At 24.5% G+C, this 17,712-nt stretch overlaps 4 protein-coding genes and 1 long non-coding RNA gene across 9 annotated transcripts; 1 reads left to right on the top strand and 4 right to left on the bottom strand.

The window, feature by feature from the left end:
- Nucleotides 1-490: 490 nt before the first annotated feature.
- Nucleotides 491-2,277, bottom strand: LOC100576104 (INO80 complex subunit B). 2 transcript variants are annotated; one of them, XM_006569245.3, is made up of 6 exons: nucleotides 2,132-2,277; nucleotides 1,654-1,819; nucleotides 1,388-1,568; nucleotides 1,029-1,262; nucleotides 755-927; nucleotides 491-675 (listed from the first exon to the last, which is right to left on the bottom strand). In XM_006569245.3, exons 1-6 carry the CDS (start codon nucleotides 2,133-2,135, stop codon nucleotides 543-545), a joined length of 891 nt encoding a protein of 296 aa, XP_006569308.1. In that variant the 5' UTR covers nucleotides 2,136-2,277; the 3' UTR covers nucleotides 491-542. The 2 variants fall into 2 exon arrangements, with proteins under 2 accessions (XP_006569308.1, XP_003251352.1); XM_003251304.4 differs by having other exon boundaries at nucleotides 492-675; nucleotides 2,090-2,277.
- Nucleotides 2,278-3,701: 1,424 nt separating this feature from the next.
- On the bottom strand, nucleotides 3,702-7,628 carry LOC412616 (BTB/POZ domain-containing adapter for CUL3-mediated RhoA degradation protein 3). 2 transcript variants are annotated; one of them, XM_026439802.1, is made up of 5 exons: nucleotides 7,146-7,628; nucleotides 6,664-6,976; nucleotides 6,387-6,585; nucleotides 6,106-6,256; nucleotides 3,702-4,124 (listed from the first exon to the last, which is right to left on the bottom strand). In XM_026439802.1, exons 1-5 carry the CDS (start codon nucleotides 7,306-7,308, stop codon nucleotides 4,117-4,119), a joined length of 834 nt encoding a protein of 277 aa, XP_026295587.1. In that variant the 5' UTR covers nucleotides 7,309-7,628; the 3' UTR covers nucleotides 3,702-4,116. The 2 variants fall into 2 exon arrangements, with proteins under 2 accessions (XP_026295587.1, XP_006569306.1); XM_006569243.3 differs by lacking the exon at nucleotides 3,702-4,124 and having other exon boundaries at nucleotides 5,375-6,256.
- Nucleotides 7,629-7,643: 15 nt separating this feature from the next.
- Nucleotides 7,644-9,729, top strand: LOC724166 (intraflagellar transport protein 20 homolog). Of its 2 annotated transcripts, none has more exons than XM_001119921.5 (3): nucleotides 7,644-7,805; nucleotides 8,438-8,592; nucleotides 8,784-9,729. In XM_001119921.5, exons 1-3 carry the CDS (start codon nucleotides 7,682-7,684, stop codon nucleotides 8,895-8,897), a joined length of 393 nt encoding a protein of 130 aa, XP_001119921.1. In that variant the 5' UTR covers nucleotides 7,644-7,681; the 3' UTR covers nucleotides 8,898-9,729. The 2 variants fall into 2 exon arrangements, with proteins under 2 accessions (XP_001119921.1, XP_006569307.1); XM_006569244.3 differs by having other exon boundaries at nucleotides 8,477-8,592.
- A 1,144-nt stretch (nucleotides 9,730-10,873) lies between these two features.
- Nucleotides 10,874-14,556, bottom strand: LOC552412 (probable protein phosphatase CG10417). The gene is made up of 6 exons (XM_006569242.3): nucleotides 14,178-14,556; nucleotides 13,046-13,325; nucleotides 12,129-12,885; nucleotides 11,879-12,023; nucleotides 11,334-11,789; nucleotides 10,874-11,242 (listed from the first exon to the last, which is right to left on the bottom strand). Exons 1-6 carry the CDS (start codon nucleotides 14,286-14,288, stop codon nucleotides 11,000-11,002), a joined length of 1,992 nt encoding a protein of 663 aa, XP_006569305.1. The 5' UTR covers nucleotides 14,289-14,556; the 3' UTR covers nucleotides 10,874-10,999.
- Nucleotides 14,557-14,918: 362 nt separating this feature from the next.
- Nucleotides 14,919-16,114, bottom strand: LOC102654882. Of its 2 annotated transcripts, XR_001702505.2 has the most exons (3): nucleotides 15,700-16,111; nucleotides 15,061-15,203; nucleotides 14,919-14,978 (listed from the first exon to the last, which is right to left on the bottom strand). It is a non-coding gene; the product is annotated as an uncharacterized LOC102654882 (long non-coding RNA). The 2 variants fall into 2 exon arrangements; XR_411463.2 differs by having other exon boundaries at nucleotides 14,931-15,203; nucleotides 15,700-16,114.
- Between the last annotated feature and the right edge of the window lie 1,598 nt (nucleotides 16,115-17,712).

The raw sequence follows: 17,712 nt of genomic DNA on the forward strand, positions 1-17,712 counted from the left end.
ATGGTGAAAGCAAGGCCTAAGCTATTTCTAGTTATACAAGTTAGATTCAATATAAATTCAAATTTTTTTATTCCTACTAAATACTTATTTTCATATATTCAAATAAATAATTGTTACATATATCTTTTTGTTTTTTTATTTACAAAATACATTTATTTAAATTACAAATTAAAATATAACAAATACATATTCAAATATATATACAAATATTACAATAAAACAATTACATAATAATATATACAGAATTATTTACAAATTAATTATAATATTAAAAATTGAATATGAAATAATATTTTTTTCAAGTAAAAAAAAAATTTTATATTTTATATTACTTTTGTTTTCATATTTGAGAAATTCAATAATAAGTATTTATATAAAAGTATAAATTCTATTGCATTGATATTTATATTATGTTAACAAAGGCTTTATTGAAATTGTGAAAATAATTTGTTTTTTTTATGATAAAAAAATAAATATTTTATATAGATTAGATAAACTTAAGAAAATAGAATAAAAGTATTTAAATAATTAATATATACATATTATACAGATATAGATAAATTAGCTTTATAGCATTCTAAACTGCATAAAGGTATTCCAGTTTTTGAACATGAATATTTTTTTAGATTTTTACATTGATTAACACCACAAAGAATTTGTATTGATGGTTCTTTTCTGAAAAAGAAAAATTCAAAAAAATGACATAATTTATATTTTAATTAAATCTTTTAAATTATTAGTTATTTTTATTTACTCTTTTGTAGGTTGTAATGGAAAATCTTCTCCAGGTGGTAAAGATATTGAACTTCCTTCAAGTGTTAAACGATATGTAACCAAAGGAACTTGTCTTCTAGAAGGTTTTCCTTTACTAATGACTTTAGAAGCTTTAGATTCTTGTTTTTTTAGTAATCTTTCCATTGTTTTTTTCTGTAAAAGTAATAATGTAATTTTAAAATATTGTACATATCATTTTTATTTTATAAAATAAAAATAAAAATTAAAAATTCTAATTTTAATGATTGTATTACCTTATCTTTTTCTCTCTTCTCATCAGCAAGCTGTTTTCTTTTCAATGACTTAAGAGCAGCTTTTTGTATGGCTTCAGCTGTCATAACTTTTTCTTTGTAACCAGTTGGTAATGACATGAGTTGTTCAACGGCTGGATTTGGTTCTGTATCAGTTTTTCTTTCGAACATGGCTCTTTGACGTGCTGTCATTAGTTTTGGATCCTTTGGTTTAATTTTTTTTAGCTCATCATCAACCTAAAATAAAATATATTTATTTATTTTAAATAACACAAGTAAGATTTACACAAAAATATTATTATATTAAGTTAATATACAAATATTATAAAAAAAATTGAACAATATAAATATGAATTATTTACTTCTTCAAGTTTTCCAGATTCAATTGCATCAAGCCATCGTTCTTCTTCACTACTAGTACCACTATCTTTACCTTTATTATTTTTTAGAACTTTCTTTTTTGTAGCAGTTTTTGGAGATGGACTTGCACTTACAGTGTTAAGATTGGATGTTTTCTGCATTTTTTCACGTGGTTTTTCTAGACTAAACATATTAATATAAATATTTATATTTCATATAACGATAATTATATCGAATAAAAAACAATTTATTATATTTTTCTATTTACCTTTTATCATCATCTTTTTTTATCTTAACTCTAAATGTTTTTTTTTTATCCGTTTCAACAGTAACATCATTAAAACTATCATTATCATCATGAGTAATTTTTTTCTTTTTATGTTTTTTATGTTTATGTTTCTTATGTCGTTTTTGTGGAGATACTTCATTAGTTTCTAAAAAACAAATAAACAAATATAAAAATTAATAAAAAATAATTATAGACATAAATACATGTAAAAACTGTTTAATTTTTTACAAAATATATTTTATAAAATCATGTTGTTTCTCTAAAAATATTAATCTATTTAGAAATATTAACCTGAACGATGAGATAAAAAGGAAAAATTAAAATATTTAATTTTATCATGCATAAATCAAATAATTAATTATTTATAATATATATATAAATAATAATTAATTTTTCAACAAATAGAAAATCGTACCTACAGTTATATCTTCGTCTGAACTTATGTCTTTTGCCTTACCCATTTTATTAAAATTTTATTAGTATTCGTTTGTGAGTGCCTCTAATTCTCATATATACCATACGTATATGATTTACAAATATAGAATGAGAGAACAAAGGAAAAATGAAGGAACTATCGCCATCTTTAGACTAGCATAAACACGAAATACAAATTGGACAAGAAATGTAAATAGTAAGACAAATAATAAAAATTATAGAATCAGTACCATCTTCAGAGAAGAATTAAAACATAAAGAAATTTTATTTTAAATTTGTTATCGCAAATAAAATATATAGAAAAAAGATAGAAAATTATGAAAAAAAAAATAGGAATAAAATAAAAAAACCATCAATGCCATTAAAAATACTTTTTTAAAGAATTATCTTTCTAAAGATTCAAAAGATTGAAAAAAATTCAAAAGATGGCACTGATCCTTAATTCTTATTCTATTTTATCCTATCTTTAAAGAAATTTATATATTCAAGAATTGGCGCTTATAGTCAATTTTTATTCTATTTTATGATTTCAGTATTCTTATTTTATTTCTATTCTCTTCTCGCTATTTACTCTTCATATATAATTATATTGCTCTATATATTTATTTGCTTTTAGCGCATACTAAATGAAATATCAATTGAATGCATTATCATCATTTTTTTTTAGAAAATATAATGTATCTTAACCTTTAATGTAAAAAATATAAGTATTGCATTCTCGGTTTTACAATATATTTGAAAAAATTCAGTATTTTCATTAAACATTTATAATAAAAATAAATAAAAATTATAAATAAAAAATATATAATATAATATTTATATTATATATATATATACACACATATAAAATAGAATATTTATTCTAATTTTTTTTTTATGTTGAAATTTTTCCAATTTCAACCATATATTGCTAACATTGCAATTTTATTCTAATATTCAGATCAATAAAATTTAGAGTAATATTAAAATAATTAAGAATCAGATAAAAAATGCATTAAATATAATATAATTCTATATTTCCTTTATATCATTTCATCAGATAGTATTTTGAAAATATAATGCGAATAGAATATCCTTTATTTTTCCTATCTATATTTCTCAGTTTCATCATTATTTTTTTTCTCACATTCTTTGAATAAAATTTAATATTTTATTATCCAATAATTCTATAAAATATTTTTAAATTATTTATTAATTAATTTATTTATTTGTTAAATGCAAATAAATTCTATTGATTATTTTTTATTTGTTTATTTTCTTTATCATGTTTAACAATTACTACACGTAATATTTTTACATTTTGTAAATATATTCTTTTAAACAAAAATTGGAGAAAAATTTTTACAAATCAGTCTTTTTCTAGTAAATATGCATGTAGAATATATTAAATAATATATTATATATTAAATAATATATTAGAACTATGCATAAATAATTCTTTGAAACATGAATATTATTATTCTTATTAATGTTATCTAAATCTAATTCTATATTATAATTATAATTTTAATTTAATATATTTTTCATAAAATATAAAATATAGTATTATGATTATTTTATCGTGACAGAATAATAATATTTACATATATATCAGGGCCATTTATGTCTAATAGATAAAATTTGACATTCATTTTGTATACATATATGTGATACTACAATTTAATATTTCATTCTTAATAAATTTTGGCAAGTCTGCAAACTCATTTGTGTATTCATTTTTACAAAAAAGATAGACAAATATATGAAATTTTAAAAGTGTAGATAAAAAGATATTTGTTATTTGAGCAATATTTAGATATATTTATAAATTTTTAATTCTTGAATAAAATCATTTATCATTTTGAATATTTTAAGAGGTAATCAATTCACCCGGATACAAGACAAAATTTTGTTATATATTTTTAAATAATTGTAAAACAGAAATATTTAGTTATACAATGTGGCCAGATAAAAAATTTCGTTGATTTAATAAGTAGACCATGGTTACCCCATGTATGATGGGACGTACTAGTTTCCTGAAAGAAAAGATAAATAATCAGTACAATTTTTAATTTATTTTTTGACAACAACTAATTCTACTATTTTTTAAATATGGAAATATGTAATTTGAATAAATTTTATATTTCGTGTCGGTTTTACCTGACAAAGGAGGCCACTAAAATTGTGCTTTACTGTGAGGTTGAAAAATTTAAGCAATATTTTGATTAACATAATATATATTGCATTTAGCTTAACTTACATATTACATAATTTTATTAATTATAACGATTTATAATAAATATGAAATATGAACGAAGATATTCATTATCTACAATTTTAAATTTTTATTATATAAATTTATAGGAACATGAACTCTTTTTTGTTGTATTTATATTGTGATATATATATTATAAATATCGTCTTGTATTCGGGAGAATAATATAAGTTTTTAACTTAAAAAAAAAAAAAAGAGAGAACTTAATAAATAATTTAAAGAAGGACTATTGAATTTTATATACTGTACTACAGTAAAATAATTGTAGATTCAAAATTGGAATACATATGGTCCCTTCATTATAAATATGAGTTTGCACCATATTAAAAAGAATATATTAAATTAGTTTGTAGTATTCATTGAATTATAATACATTTGTTTTTTTAAATGGAAGTGTGTAAGCAAAATAAAAAGCATCAACATGAGAAAAATATATCATATTTTGGAATGATATATAGAAATTAACACAAAGCTTATATGCTTATAAAAGTCATTGTCTTGTTTATAACAAAAAAGTAATATTTTTAATTTTAATTTTAAACCAAAAAAACCAATCATATTATATATTAATTTTTAAATTATATCAGACTGGCTTATATACTCCACTGTAATTATTTTACTGGCAGTGTTTACTCCACATCATCTTTTAAGCAATTTAAGATAATTCTTAAATTGAAAAATGCTCAAGCAAATACATTTTTTTATATTAATTTATTCAAACAATTTTTTCGTAAAAAAAGAATATAAACATGTTAGTTTTATAATTATATATATATATATATATATATATATATATATATGTATATATATGTATATATATAATTATATATATGATATAATAATAATAATAATAATAATGATAATGATGATGATGATGATGGTGGTGGTGATGATGATGATGATGATGATAATGATGATAATGATGATGATGATGATGATGATGATGATGATGATAAGATTTTAAGCATCTTAATCAAGTAATAGTAATAATATAATTATATAAAAATAATATTTGTAATAACGTAATTTTATATTTTGCAATTTTCTTATATATTTTCTTAATCTTAATAACTGCTTAAAAGTTGTTATAGAGTATAAGAGTAAATAATTCCATCAGTCACAAAATGGCAACTTCGACTTATTCTTGTTTCACGTCTGACACGAACATTTGGCACATAAGTAGTACTCGTATATGTGTTCTCTTAGAAATACTTATTTTCAAATTTACGATGTGAAAATAAAAGATACGAAAACGTATTCTTATATTTTTACATATCTCGATATCTTATAATATAAATCCAAGACGAATTGTGTCATTCGGTTCTAAAAATGATTTCAGATATGTGAAATAATTAAGATGTTTAGATACAGATCAAAGAAGTGAGTAAGACAATGCAATGCAATGCAATGCAATGAAGTGCAATGCATAATATAATTAATAATCAATTTTAATCATACTGTTCATTTTTCGCTCAAGAGAATATATAGATATACATATATATATATATGTATATATATGTATATATATATATAAATAACTTTATCTATAAATATGCATGTATATATAAAATTTTGTATATGTTTCTTTTTTCACACATCTTACTTTGTATTGGCTCGTGTCTTAAGGGCGAGGACTCGAACGACGCTAAGGGTCGCTGGATTAGGAGGGGTAAGAGAGGTAAGATTGGGTCAGTTGGTATTTTGTTTGTTGGAGCGAAGGCGAGCCAAGCCTGAACGCTCACCCTCTTCTTCATCTGATGTACAAGGTGGTGCACCACTGACTGCACCACGTGATGATGTTGCTTGCATTAATTCTTGATCAGGACCATTTCGATGTTCATATAACAAAATATTTAATGTTTCTTCATAAATTCTGGCTTCTGGAAACTCAACCTATGTATCATGAATAAAGTTCTTATTCTCTTATTTATATTGTAAATAATTTATATTATATATTATATATATTTGTAATAATAATAGATAAATATACAATCAAATATATTTTATATGTGTTTGATATTACCTTTGTATGTTTTTTATCAGTTGTATAAACAATGGAGTGGCAACAAACTTCTGCAACTTTACGACCATGACCATAAAATGTCCAACAACAAATTTCACTGGAGCCAATCACATCTTTAATAAATAACACTCTACGACCAAATCTAAGGGACATTTTGTCAAACAATTCTATGTTTTTCAAGAGATTGTCATCTGATGTACTATAAAAAACAAAGCTTGTTATATTTATTCATTCTTTGTTTCATTTTTATGAAAGTTTATGAAATAAATATTATCACCTTGTGTATGAATATTTGTTATTATGTCTATTGACAAGCAACTTCACTACTGGTTTAGTAGTACTACTAATTAATAATTGCTCTTCTTTCTGAGAAGTAATAAGTGGAATTCTACAAATAGGTTCAGCTTCTCTTTCTTTTCGAAGAAGTGCTTGTTCACAAGATTCAGCCAGCTCGGTAATGCAATAATATTTTGCTTCTGCAAGCAATTCTGCCATTTCTCTTGTACTTTCTGGTAATGGAACTGATCCGTCTCTTAAAAAATTTAAGATTGTTCCAAAATGTTTTCCACACCTATCTATTAATATCCACCCTATAAAATATATTTATATATTTATCTTAAATAAATAAAAAAATAATTATATTTCTTTTCAAACATACAGAAATAGAAAAATAAAATAATAAATTTTTTTCAAATTTCATATATTCTTATAATATTATATGTTTTATTAAACATAATAAAATCAAATAAAATATCACACCTTCGGGATCTGTAAGAATTTCCATGCGACCACTAAACATAGCTCGTAACATAGTATCATGTTTTTGGAGTGTTCCTAAAGTAGTGTAATGTAAGGAACCGCCGATATTGAGCTTGACATATTCCGAAGGATATTTAATTCCCGCTTTGTGATTTCCAGACATTACGAACAATGACAATATATCAGATTGTCAAATCAATGTTAATAAATAATCCGATGAGAAAGTATATCGATTTTTAAATGTTAAATATAAAATTTAATAGAGAAAGAACAAAGCGTTGTCTTGAACGCCAACACAACGATAAACGATAACCAATAGAAAGATATTTTATGTGGTATTTATTAATCTCATTTTAAATAATAAAATCTTATTAAATAACACGATTTTTCCACTACTTTTTTGTGTCTTACGACTCGGCAAAAAAATATAGCCTATCGTATTCCCATTTTGGCGAGTGACTAGTACAAAGAAACGAAGACTAGTTCTAGATACGCGCAAGCGCAACTACCAGTTAATCGTTTGTTTATTTAAGAAAATGGCTGACCCTTTAGCAAAGTATGGAATTTATATCGATGATTTAAGTAAGATTCGTGTATTAGAACCAGAAGTTGCAAATCAGACAAATAAGCTTAAAGAAGAATGTAAAAATTTCATTTCGAGTAAGTCTAGTAATTACAAACTATTATAATTACATAAGCTAATATGTATTTATTAACATTTTTGATATATACAATTTGAATAAGGAAATATTTTTATGAATATTTTTGTCAATTGACTTACCTCGTTATTTTTTATTTTTTGTAATTGCTAAGTATATTTTCAATACAAAACAAATGCTTGTATCTACACTTACATCCTTCTTTATAGTAATTGCTGCCATCTATATTGCCGCCTTGATCAGTACTTCAAATCATAATAAATAAAAAATTATATATTATTAAAATATTGAATTAAAATATATTTATATAATTATTTATTTTCCCATCATACGAATATATTTTTTTAAAATAATTTATTGTTAAAAATCATTTTATTAAATTATTTTTAATAACTTATTATTATTAATAGTTAAAATAAAAATAGTTTAATTCATAATTAAATTTAGTACATATTTATTATTTTTATTTATTTGAATTGATTTTTATGTATATATTTTTATTTATAACTGCAATATAAAATGATTTGTATCTTTTTTAAATATTTATTTATATTTATATATGAAAATGAATCTCAAATGATTTAGATTCGTTTTATTTTTTATTCGATATTTATTGTGTCTTTTATTTCTTAGAAATTATTGAATTTCAAACCAATTCCGATGAATTTATAGAAATAATAGATCAAATAGCAAATGAGGTGGAAAAAGAAAAAATGAAAACTATTGGAACCCGAAACTTGCTTCGATCTATTGAAAAAGAAAGAGATGCTCAAAAACAACAAATTCAGGTTGTTTCAAAATTAAAATATTTTACTGAATATTATTTAAGTTATTTTTGACAAATGATTGATGAATCATTAAATCAATTATTTTAATTTTTTATAAGATTATATAAAAATGCATATTGAATATATTTGATAAATATATTCAATAAATTAATTTAAAATAATTTAAACATTTATATATATATTAATTGCAGGCACAGATAGTTGAAAAATCTATGGAACTTGAGAGACTTCGTATACAATACGATTCTTTAAAAAAAATCGAAATGGAACAATTAGAAACTATTGAACAATTAACAGTGAATTAAAAAGTTGAAAAGCTGAAATTAATATTTATTAATCTATTTATCTATTTCTATTAAATATATTTTGAATGTTTGCACTTTTCTTTAGAAAATAAATTGATCATAAATTAAGGAAAATAAATAAAACTATTAAATATGATTAGAGTGACATATATTATGAAACAAAATATTTATACATAAGTTTATGACGAAATTTGTAATTAAGACGGTGTCGGAGTTTAAACCTTTCTTAATAAGACGGCATCAAATGTACACACATATCGTGAAGGTTCTGAACCCCTGAATCAGAAAGGCACATTAGTTAATTCTGAATCATTCTACATATGTTTCTAATATTAATATACTAATAATCATTTTGATAATAGTATTATTTTTTTTTTTTCATAAAAATTGCGCGATTGCTTTTAATAATTATAAACAATATTGTTATATAATTACTATCTACTAACAGCCGCAATTACACGTGGGCATACGGTTGCAGAAGATAAATAACAATATAAAACTTGAAGCAATCTTAAGATATCGCAGGTGATCAATTTATATTAATTATTTATCTAACATCTATATTATTTTATCGAATATAAACTTTATATGTTTTATGAATAGACAGTCGTTGTCCTTATTATATTGGTGAAATAGTGATATAATGAAAATGGCTTGAAGATAAAAAAATTTATCAAGTTGTTAGAGCTTAATTATTAAAAATTTTTCTTACTTATATATTCTAATTATATAGAAAAAGAATTTCATTAATTATATAAAATGAAAAACGATATAAGCATATAATATAGGTACAATAATTTGATTAAAATAAAGCATGTATTTCTTAAAAACATATAAATAATTTAAATATTTTTTTTCACCCTTACTTTTTACATATTTCTTACGATAAATTAATTTGTTTTAATTTTAATATCTTATTAATTTTCAAAATGTTTGTATGTTTAAATATATTTAAATTTAATCTATTTTATTGTTCTTTTTTAAAATATTATTTTTATGTTGTCATAAATTTACAGAATATCTCATGTTGTAAGATATTTAAAAAAAATGTTAAATATTTTAAGTAGATAGTATTCTGTAACATAGTACATATTCTTTTAACAATATTTTTAGTACAAGATCACAAATTAGCAATGCGTAATACGCAACTGTCTTCATTACACAATATAGTTTACACATTTTAAGACTACTCGCACACCCATCCATTCAACCACTATACCCAGGGATTCAAAAATAAAGTTTATTTCGTAAAAATAAGAAATGGTATCGTGTTGAATTACAAATATAAATTCTATAATCTAAATTTATAAATATGTACAATTACATATCTACTATGAATGTTATCTAAAAACTCAAAGAGTATATTTCATAGACATTAATGGAGCAAATGGGATGATATAATTAAATTTTGTTTAATAAAAAATAAAATAACGAAAATATGTAAATGTCAAAAGTCATTTGAAAAATTTAGAACTTAAAAAATTTATTTTTAATCTAATCATTATAGTACCTTATGTTATTTATATAAAATCTTACAAGGCTTTGATTTAATAAATGATTTCAGATTGATTTTATTTATACTTATCATCTATCTTATCATTATTATAGAAAGTATTTATGAAGTGAAATATCTATTATTTCATTAATATATAATACAGAATCGTTCATATGACTGTTCATATCTTTTTGTACATGATATTATTAAAATGTTAGACTATATAGTACACTATTAAATAATAAGTGTAGTTTTGAAAATAATTTGATTTTGAGAAAAAAAAAACTAAACCATAGTTTTTATGTCAAATAAAGTTTCTAATATTGAAATATTAATCATCCAAGTAAGTAAGTAAAATAAAGTAAAGCAAAGTATCATCCTCATATGCTCCAATTTATCAGTCTGCCTTCAATAGCCAGCTATAACATACTTTACATGATATTTAAAGTAACTGGTATCGATCACCATTGAGTATCCGCTCAAAATTCACATTTTTTTTTTTTTTTTTTTTTTTTTTTTATGTATAGAATTACATAATTTTACATAAATTCACATTCACTCATCTGTTTCCACAGATTATAACAGTTTGTAATATTTAACACATTTCTCATATAGTTGCTTCAGTTTTAAGTCGTTTACAAGATTTCATTGTATCATCTTGCATGATACAATCATTATTTTCTTCTGTCGATATAGATGGCGATAGTGATCTTTTAACAGTACATACATCAGTAATAGTGCTATTCATTACAGCATTAGTCGATGAATTAAATTGTACTATTACAGCTGTCATATTGTCACATCCTGTACCATCTCCACAGGTATCAGGTGCAAGACAATGGTCAAATAGCTATAATGTAATAATTTTGTTAATAAATAATATTTATTTTAAATCAAAATAAGGAAAAAAAGTAATTGTAAATAAAATATATATTTTGTACCTCTTCACAGATTTTTGATAATTTTTCATAATTTTGAGTTAAACGAGCGCGAATAAATTGTACAACATCTTGACTTGACATGAAATTCCAAATACCATCACAAGCAAGCACCATAAACTCATCTCTTTCTGGTTCAATTGTAATATGCCTCACATCAGGAAGAGCAGAAATCATTTGCTCTTGTGGTGGCAAGTCTGCATTTTGTTTGTAAGCATGGTCCCCAAGTGCTCTTGATAAATTAAGGCCACCATTTACTCTACCATCAGCCGTAACTTTTCCACCAGCTTTTACTATACGTTCCATTTCTGGCTCATCTTCAGGTTTATGATCTAAACTAAGTTCAATAGCCTGACCATCTCTACATAAAACACAACGGGAGTCTCCAGCATTTGCCACGTATAATTCATTGTCCTTTAAAATTGCAACTACTGCAGTACATCCACTATCATAACCTGGCTGTATAAATGATTTATTTACATTTATTTTAAATATTCATAATTACTATAATGCAATATTTTAAGCTTAAATAAAATATATTTTCATACCTCTTCTGTATCCATCATAAGACTTTCACTATCATCATCATCATCATCATCATCAATATTACCATCTCCATCTTCATCTTCCTCATCTTCATCTTCATCACTTTCATCCTCATCAATATCTTCTATGTCATCTTCATCACTAAAACTTTATAATAGGAAGTAATGTGTAATAAAAAGATTATATGAATAATTTGAAACTTTGGATGATTAAAATATAAAAATAAATTTTTATTTATAAAATTATTTCTACCTTTCTGGAATTCCATCAAATGTTTCATCATTTTCATCATCATCATCATCTTCAGAAACTTCACTATCTTTTTTTAAGAGAGTATGATATAATGTAACAGGTTGAATTCTTCTTCTACCTGTACTAGTTATCCGTTCTTGTTGTCCTGCATCTCCATTTTCTATGGGAATACATGAACTACTTGAAACATTATCTCCTCCACCCTTACTACTATCTGCATCTCCAATTTGCTTTGATTCTGCACCATTTATTTCTACTTCATTTGCATTTGATTCTATAGATGTAATTTTACCAGGACTTGTTACTTCCTTGTTTACATCTTCAGAACTATCTGGCATATCTGCACTTTTTGTTGTCTCTACATCTGCTGTAGATCCTACAGGTGTAGATGCATGTGCATTTCCATTACTGGTAGTTGAATCAAGAACTTGTTCAGCTTCATTGTTTCCAGGACATTCTGATTCTTTTCTTTCCATTGTGCTGGATAAAGTTGATCCACATGGTTGACTGGAACTACTCACATCAGTTTCATTTGTATTCCACGAAGACGAAGATGATGAACATCCTGCACCAGATGATGAAGAACTTGCTTTTTCTTTACCTCTTCGACCACGTAGATAAGGACTTGCAGAACATACTCGTTTATTACATTTTTCATTTTTTACATTAGGATTTGATTCTGATTGATATTTTGCTATTACTTCTTCCAATGGCATTGTTGCCTCCATACATAGATTATTAACATTTTCTTCTTCATCTATGTGCAATGTAACGTATGAAGACAACTTTATTAAATATATTTTTGTACAAAGAAATAGATGGAACAAACTAATAATTATGAAATATAATAATTAATAGTTTAATTTAGGTTAATATAATTTGTGTAAGAATATATTTTAATATGAAAAGAAACGCACCAGATTCGTTTAATTCTTCTTTTTTCTTATCTGAAGTAGATGTTCCTGCAAGTTCTTTGAGAATACTAACTACCTCAGATTTTTCAAGTGTAGCATCAAAGCCTAGAAAGGCATCAATTAAAGCTTGTCTTATATCTCCCTTTTTATATGCATCAGTTTGTTTAATAAAATCTGGTAAATTATTTGCACAATAAGTTGCTACTTCATGACCACCATGGCCATCATATACAGCAAATAATGAAACATTTTCATCAAAATCTATGCAACAATTATGTGCATCCTATAAGAAAAATAATTATATTTTATATGAATATATTCCAATTAATTTTAATTTTATATAATTAAAAACATTTAAAAAAATTATTAAATATACTTAATAATTCTTTAAAAGATTAATTTTAAATGTTTCATATCACATATTTAATATTTTAATCAATTAAAATATAATATATAAATATATAAATATGAAAATTATTAGATACGTATGTTGCATAAATATTATTTTTTTTTATAATTATAGTCATATATATTTCAATTATCAATGATATTTTTAATAGCCAGAATATATTAAAAAATTATACATAAACAAGTCACATTATTTTACAAAAGAAATCTTTGATAAAATTTTAAATTATTATTCAATGCTCTGTTATTTAGAAAATAACAATTAGTTTTGAAATTATTTTAAAATATGTAGATATCATTAGAATATTTTTTTAGAGTATAAGTTTAATAGTTATGAAATATATAGAAATATTATAAAGTTTTAGGTTTTTATATTAATAACAATAATAAGTCATTAAATTATATAGAGAATAGAAGTCTTCATAAACTGAAAAACTTTCATTTCGGAAGTGACTTCGAACTATGACAATGAATATTTTTAATTTTGTAATAGTACTGTTTTGTTCATAAGCGAAACGTCGGTGCACTGTTGTTTCTATAAGCATGATATTTGTCGTTCTCGAATCGAATAGACTGAATTTCGCGCTTCGACACATAGATGGATTACGCTACGATAAATTAGAATGAATGTCGTAATACGTTAGCGAAACAGAGAACCGGCAAACAGTTCTCTTATCGAAACGAAACTGGGTAACGGTGCACTGGCCGCTCGAGAGTTTTAGCTTACCTCTTGACTAATTCGCCAGCCTTGCATGGAACTCGCGCCGAATGCGACATTCTTGCCCACTTCATCGCTCGACACTTTCTTCGTAATCGGTTCTGACAAGTATGCACCCATTTTCGTTTAAACCGGCAATCTTTCAGTCGATTCTCTAGCGTCCGCGTAAATAACACAATATCTTGGTGAAATTACTATTCACAAGCGCGGCGCACAGTCGTTAACTAGCCTCCATGACCGGTTTGGGTTTCTGTTTTCACTGCGCTGCCAGCTCCACCTAGTCCGCCACTTTTCTTACATGCGCACTTTGTTTTCGCGCCAAACTTTTGACGATTTTTAGTTACTACAGAATGGCGTTCTGTGTTATTTTGCAGAAGCATATGCTTTTGATTGTGACAAGACTTATTTTCAATTATGAAATATAATAAATAGTATATATATTTAATTTATCATTTATTTTATTGGAAATAAATTTATGGATTTGATAAATAAAAAATATATTGATTTATAAAAAGATTAATAAATGGTTTTAAAAAAAATTTCATTGTACAAATTATAAAAATCGATGAAATATTTTCGAAAATAATTTTTTTGAACATTATAATATAACAATGTTATGTAAAAATTAAAGTTAAAAATACGTACAGTTTTAGAAGATATTTATATAAGTTGTATAAAATTTTTTTAATATTTATTTATATATATTTTATTTATTTTTGTATTAATTTAATAATACTTGTAGAACACAGTTGTTTTTATTAATTTTATCTATTCTGTTTCTAATATACAAGCGTATACATTATATATTATCTAAAATAACGATTATATCTAAGTAACTTGCAACTATTATGAATGCAAATAGTAATGATTCGCATTCACTGCTTTTACATACCATCTAGAATAACCTCATTTCTAGGTACTCGAATACTTGCTTCGAATGGATTGTTCTTTAGTAAATCTGTCACGTTTTTCTCGTTTCGTATACTTGACCTCTCAAATTTTTGAGTTTATCCTTCCGTTTGATAAAAATATATTCTAATAAAAATAAAATAATCGATTTACAGGCAAAAATAATTGAAATAACTTTTTTTTTATAATCTTTTTAAAACTGATCTTAATATTTTCTACCAAAAAAAAATCTTATAATCAGAACAGAAGATATTTGAATTCAAAAATATTTTGTATAGAATATTCTGAAAAAACAAAATAATAACGTAAAAATCCAACTCAAGAATATCACTCAAAAAAGACACGAAATTATTTAACCTTTTTTTGTCTTTTCTTTTGCATACGAATAAACGAAAATCAAAATTAATAAAATATGAATACGGAATAGAGAAAGAAGGATGCTGTATCGTTATTTCAAGCTCGTACGAAAATGTACAAAAATTTCTGTTCAATTAAACATTTCTATTATTCATCGGATTAACCAATTCCATTTTAAAACAAGTAAAGGTATTTAGAAAGATCTTAAAGAAGTTAATTGTGAACTGAAGAGAAATGAGATTAATAAATACGACTGAAAAATTACCGAAGAAGGGAAAATTTATAGGTTATGTAATTGTCGAGTGTACCGAGTGGATCGAAAGCTCTGTCTACTTTAATGGTAACAAGATGTGTAGAGATGCCGTACGATCCGGGGAATGGTGCAGCCGGTCGTCGAGGTCGGGGTGGTTGGCGAGGATGGGTTTGTGTGTTGCGTGATGGTCGCCGTTTATCGATTCGCGCCGTCGTGAGGAATGAAGTCGCGGATATGTTCTATGCCGTATCCCACTCTCTCACCTCTCTGTGTATCTCCGCGTTCCATATAAACGCATCTATGCAAATAATACGCCACCGGCGAAAGTAGCAGCGCCATGCAATCTTGCTCGTATTCGAAATCGTTTTGCATGTCTAATACGTCAATATTATTTAAACATCATTTCTAATAAATATTCTCTCGTATTTTTAAAAAAATTTGAAAATTGTTTCTTAAAATTTTCATTTGATCTTTTGTTTGAATTTTTATTTTTTCAATTCTTGAAGAATTGAAATAATAATTTTGCAATAATGATTCATGGATAATTTAATATAAATTTAATTTTTTTCTTTTAAAGAAAAGATATGATTTGAAATAATTTCTTTCTTTTTTTTTCTTTCTAAAATTTTCTGTTTTATTTGAATTTTTATTTTTTCAATTCTTGAAGAATTGAAATAATGATTTTGCAATAATGATTCACAGATAATTTAATATAAATTTAATTTTTTTCTTTTAAAGAAAAGATATGATTTGAAATAATTTCTTTCTTTGTATTAAATATATATATATGAAAGAATGATTAATAAGTAATTGCAAGCATTGTCTATTAATGAAAAAGATCGCGTGCGCAGGAAGTCAATTACCTCTAGATACAAACGCGATACTCTCAATGAACGATTGTAAAATAGTGAATGAAACTTATCGGGATATATCGTATTTTTACTTAATCGAAATATTGTACGTAATTTTCTATAGAACTGAATATCTGAAAAGATTCAATTCGAAGAAAAAAGAATTCGTTTTAATTCATTTTATATATGATATATATATATATATTTTTGCCCAAATTCAGGAGATAAAAAAAATAAAATCTACTTAATATTATTATTAAAATAATTTTTATTTTATCAATAGTTTTATTTCTGTAATAATTTATATTACAACACGTATTAATTATAATGATTTCAATCGTTAAAATTGTAAAGAAGGATTTTTATATCTCCATTATGGAATTGTTGAATGATACGTTGAAATATGTATCGTAAATCAATTACTGGTTGAATGCACACCGGTCGAATCACCTTTTTCCTCCAAGTCACATGCATTTCACGTTCTATTTGATAATAATCATGTATGCTGCAGTGAATCTGGGTCCGCACGTATACATGCACGAGCATTATAGGAATGCATACTAAACCGAGAGCAGTGCCGCATCTACATAACAAATGCGGAAACACATGATGATTGCGCCGCACAACCAAAAAGAAAAAACCACTCGATCATTTTAAGGTATATATATATCCCTTACGTAAAATTAAAGTCTTTAAAAAAACACTTTTCCCGATATTTCAAGAAAAATCGTAATTATATATCCAAATTAACGTTTTCACTCTTATTTTAAATTTCTATTTTTAGAGGTTAGAAAAGAATAGGGCAAGCTATCGAATAGAATAGGTAGACGTTACTTTGTATTAATCCTTGCGCTCTGATTGGACAGGGAATAATAACGTTTTCGCTAATAAGCAGTTTTTCGAGAACATCTTCCCACCAATCACAATCGTAGAACAATCTTATTGGAGCAGAGCTTGTATAAATAATCGAGTTATATAAATCGCGGAAAATTTGAATTATCTAACATTTCCATTGACGATATAATCTGCTTTATTCACATTGTTATAATTTATTCATTAAGTGATCGGTTTAAGTTTGCATATGGAAAAGCATCAATTCATTCTTATCAGATTCAGAATAATATATATATATATATATATATATATATATATATGTGATTTTAAAATTCTTTAT

Source organism: Apis mellifera, linkage group LG3 (assembly GCF_003254395.2).
Source record: "Apis mellifera strain DH4 linkage group LG3, Amel_HAv3.1, whole genome shotgun sequence".
NCBI lineage: Eukaryota > Metazoa > Arthropoda > Insecta > Hymenoptera > Apidae > Apis > Apis mellifera.

Excerpts from the sequence above, each read along its gene's own strand:
- LOC552412 (XM_006569242.3), bottom strand. The coding sequence starts at position 14,288 with ATGGGTGCATACTTGTCAGAACCGATTACGAAGAAAGTGTCGAGCGAT. Across the intron at positions 12,886-13,045 it reads AGAAGAATTAAACGAATCTG|ATGAAGAAGAAAATGTTAAT; the intron begins GTGCGTTTCTTT and ends CATTGCACATAG. Across the intron at positions 12,024-12,128 it reads TTTGATGGAATTCCAGAAAG|TTTTAGTGATGAAGATGACA; the intron begins GTAGAAATAATT and ends CCTATTATAAAG.
- LOC100576104 (XM_003251304.4), bottom strand. The coding sequence starts at position 2,135 with ATGGGTAAGGCAAAAGACATAAGTTCAGACGAAGATATAACTGTAG. Across the intron at positions 1,263-1,387 it reads AATCTGGAAAACTTGAAGAA|GTTGATGATGAGCTAAAAAA; the intron begins GTAAATAATTCA and ends ATTTTATTTTAG. Across the intron at positions 928-1,028 it reads AGAAGAGAGAAAAAGATAAG|AAAAAAACAATGGAAAGATT; the intron begins GTAATACAATCA and ends TTACTTTTACAG.
- LOC724166 (XM_001119921.5), top strand. The coding sequence starts at position 7,682 with ATGGCTGACCCTTTAGCAAAGTATGGAATTTATATCGATGATTTAAGT. Across the intron at positions 7,806-8,437 it reads ATGTAAAAATTTCATTTCGA|AAATTATTGAATTTCAAACC; the intron begins GTAAGTCTAGTA and ends TTTATTTCTTAG. Across the intron at positions 8,593-8,783 it reads CTCAAAAACAACAAATTCAG|GCACAGATAGTTGAAAAATC; the intron begins GTTGTTTCAAAA and ends TATTAATTGCAG.
- LOC412616 (XM_006569243.3), bottom strand. The coding sequence starts at position 7,308 with ATGTCTGGAAATCACAAAGCGGGAATTAAATATCCTTCGGAATATGTC. Across the intron at positions 6,977-7,145 it reads AATTCTTACAGATCCCGAAG|GGTGGATATTAATAGATAGG; the intron begins GTGTGATATTTT and ends TATATTTTATAG. Across the intron at positions 6,586-6,663 it reads AACAAATATTCATACACAAG|TACATCAGATGACAATCTCT; the intron begins GTGATAATATTT and ends TGTTTTTTATAG.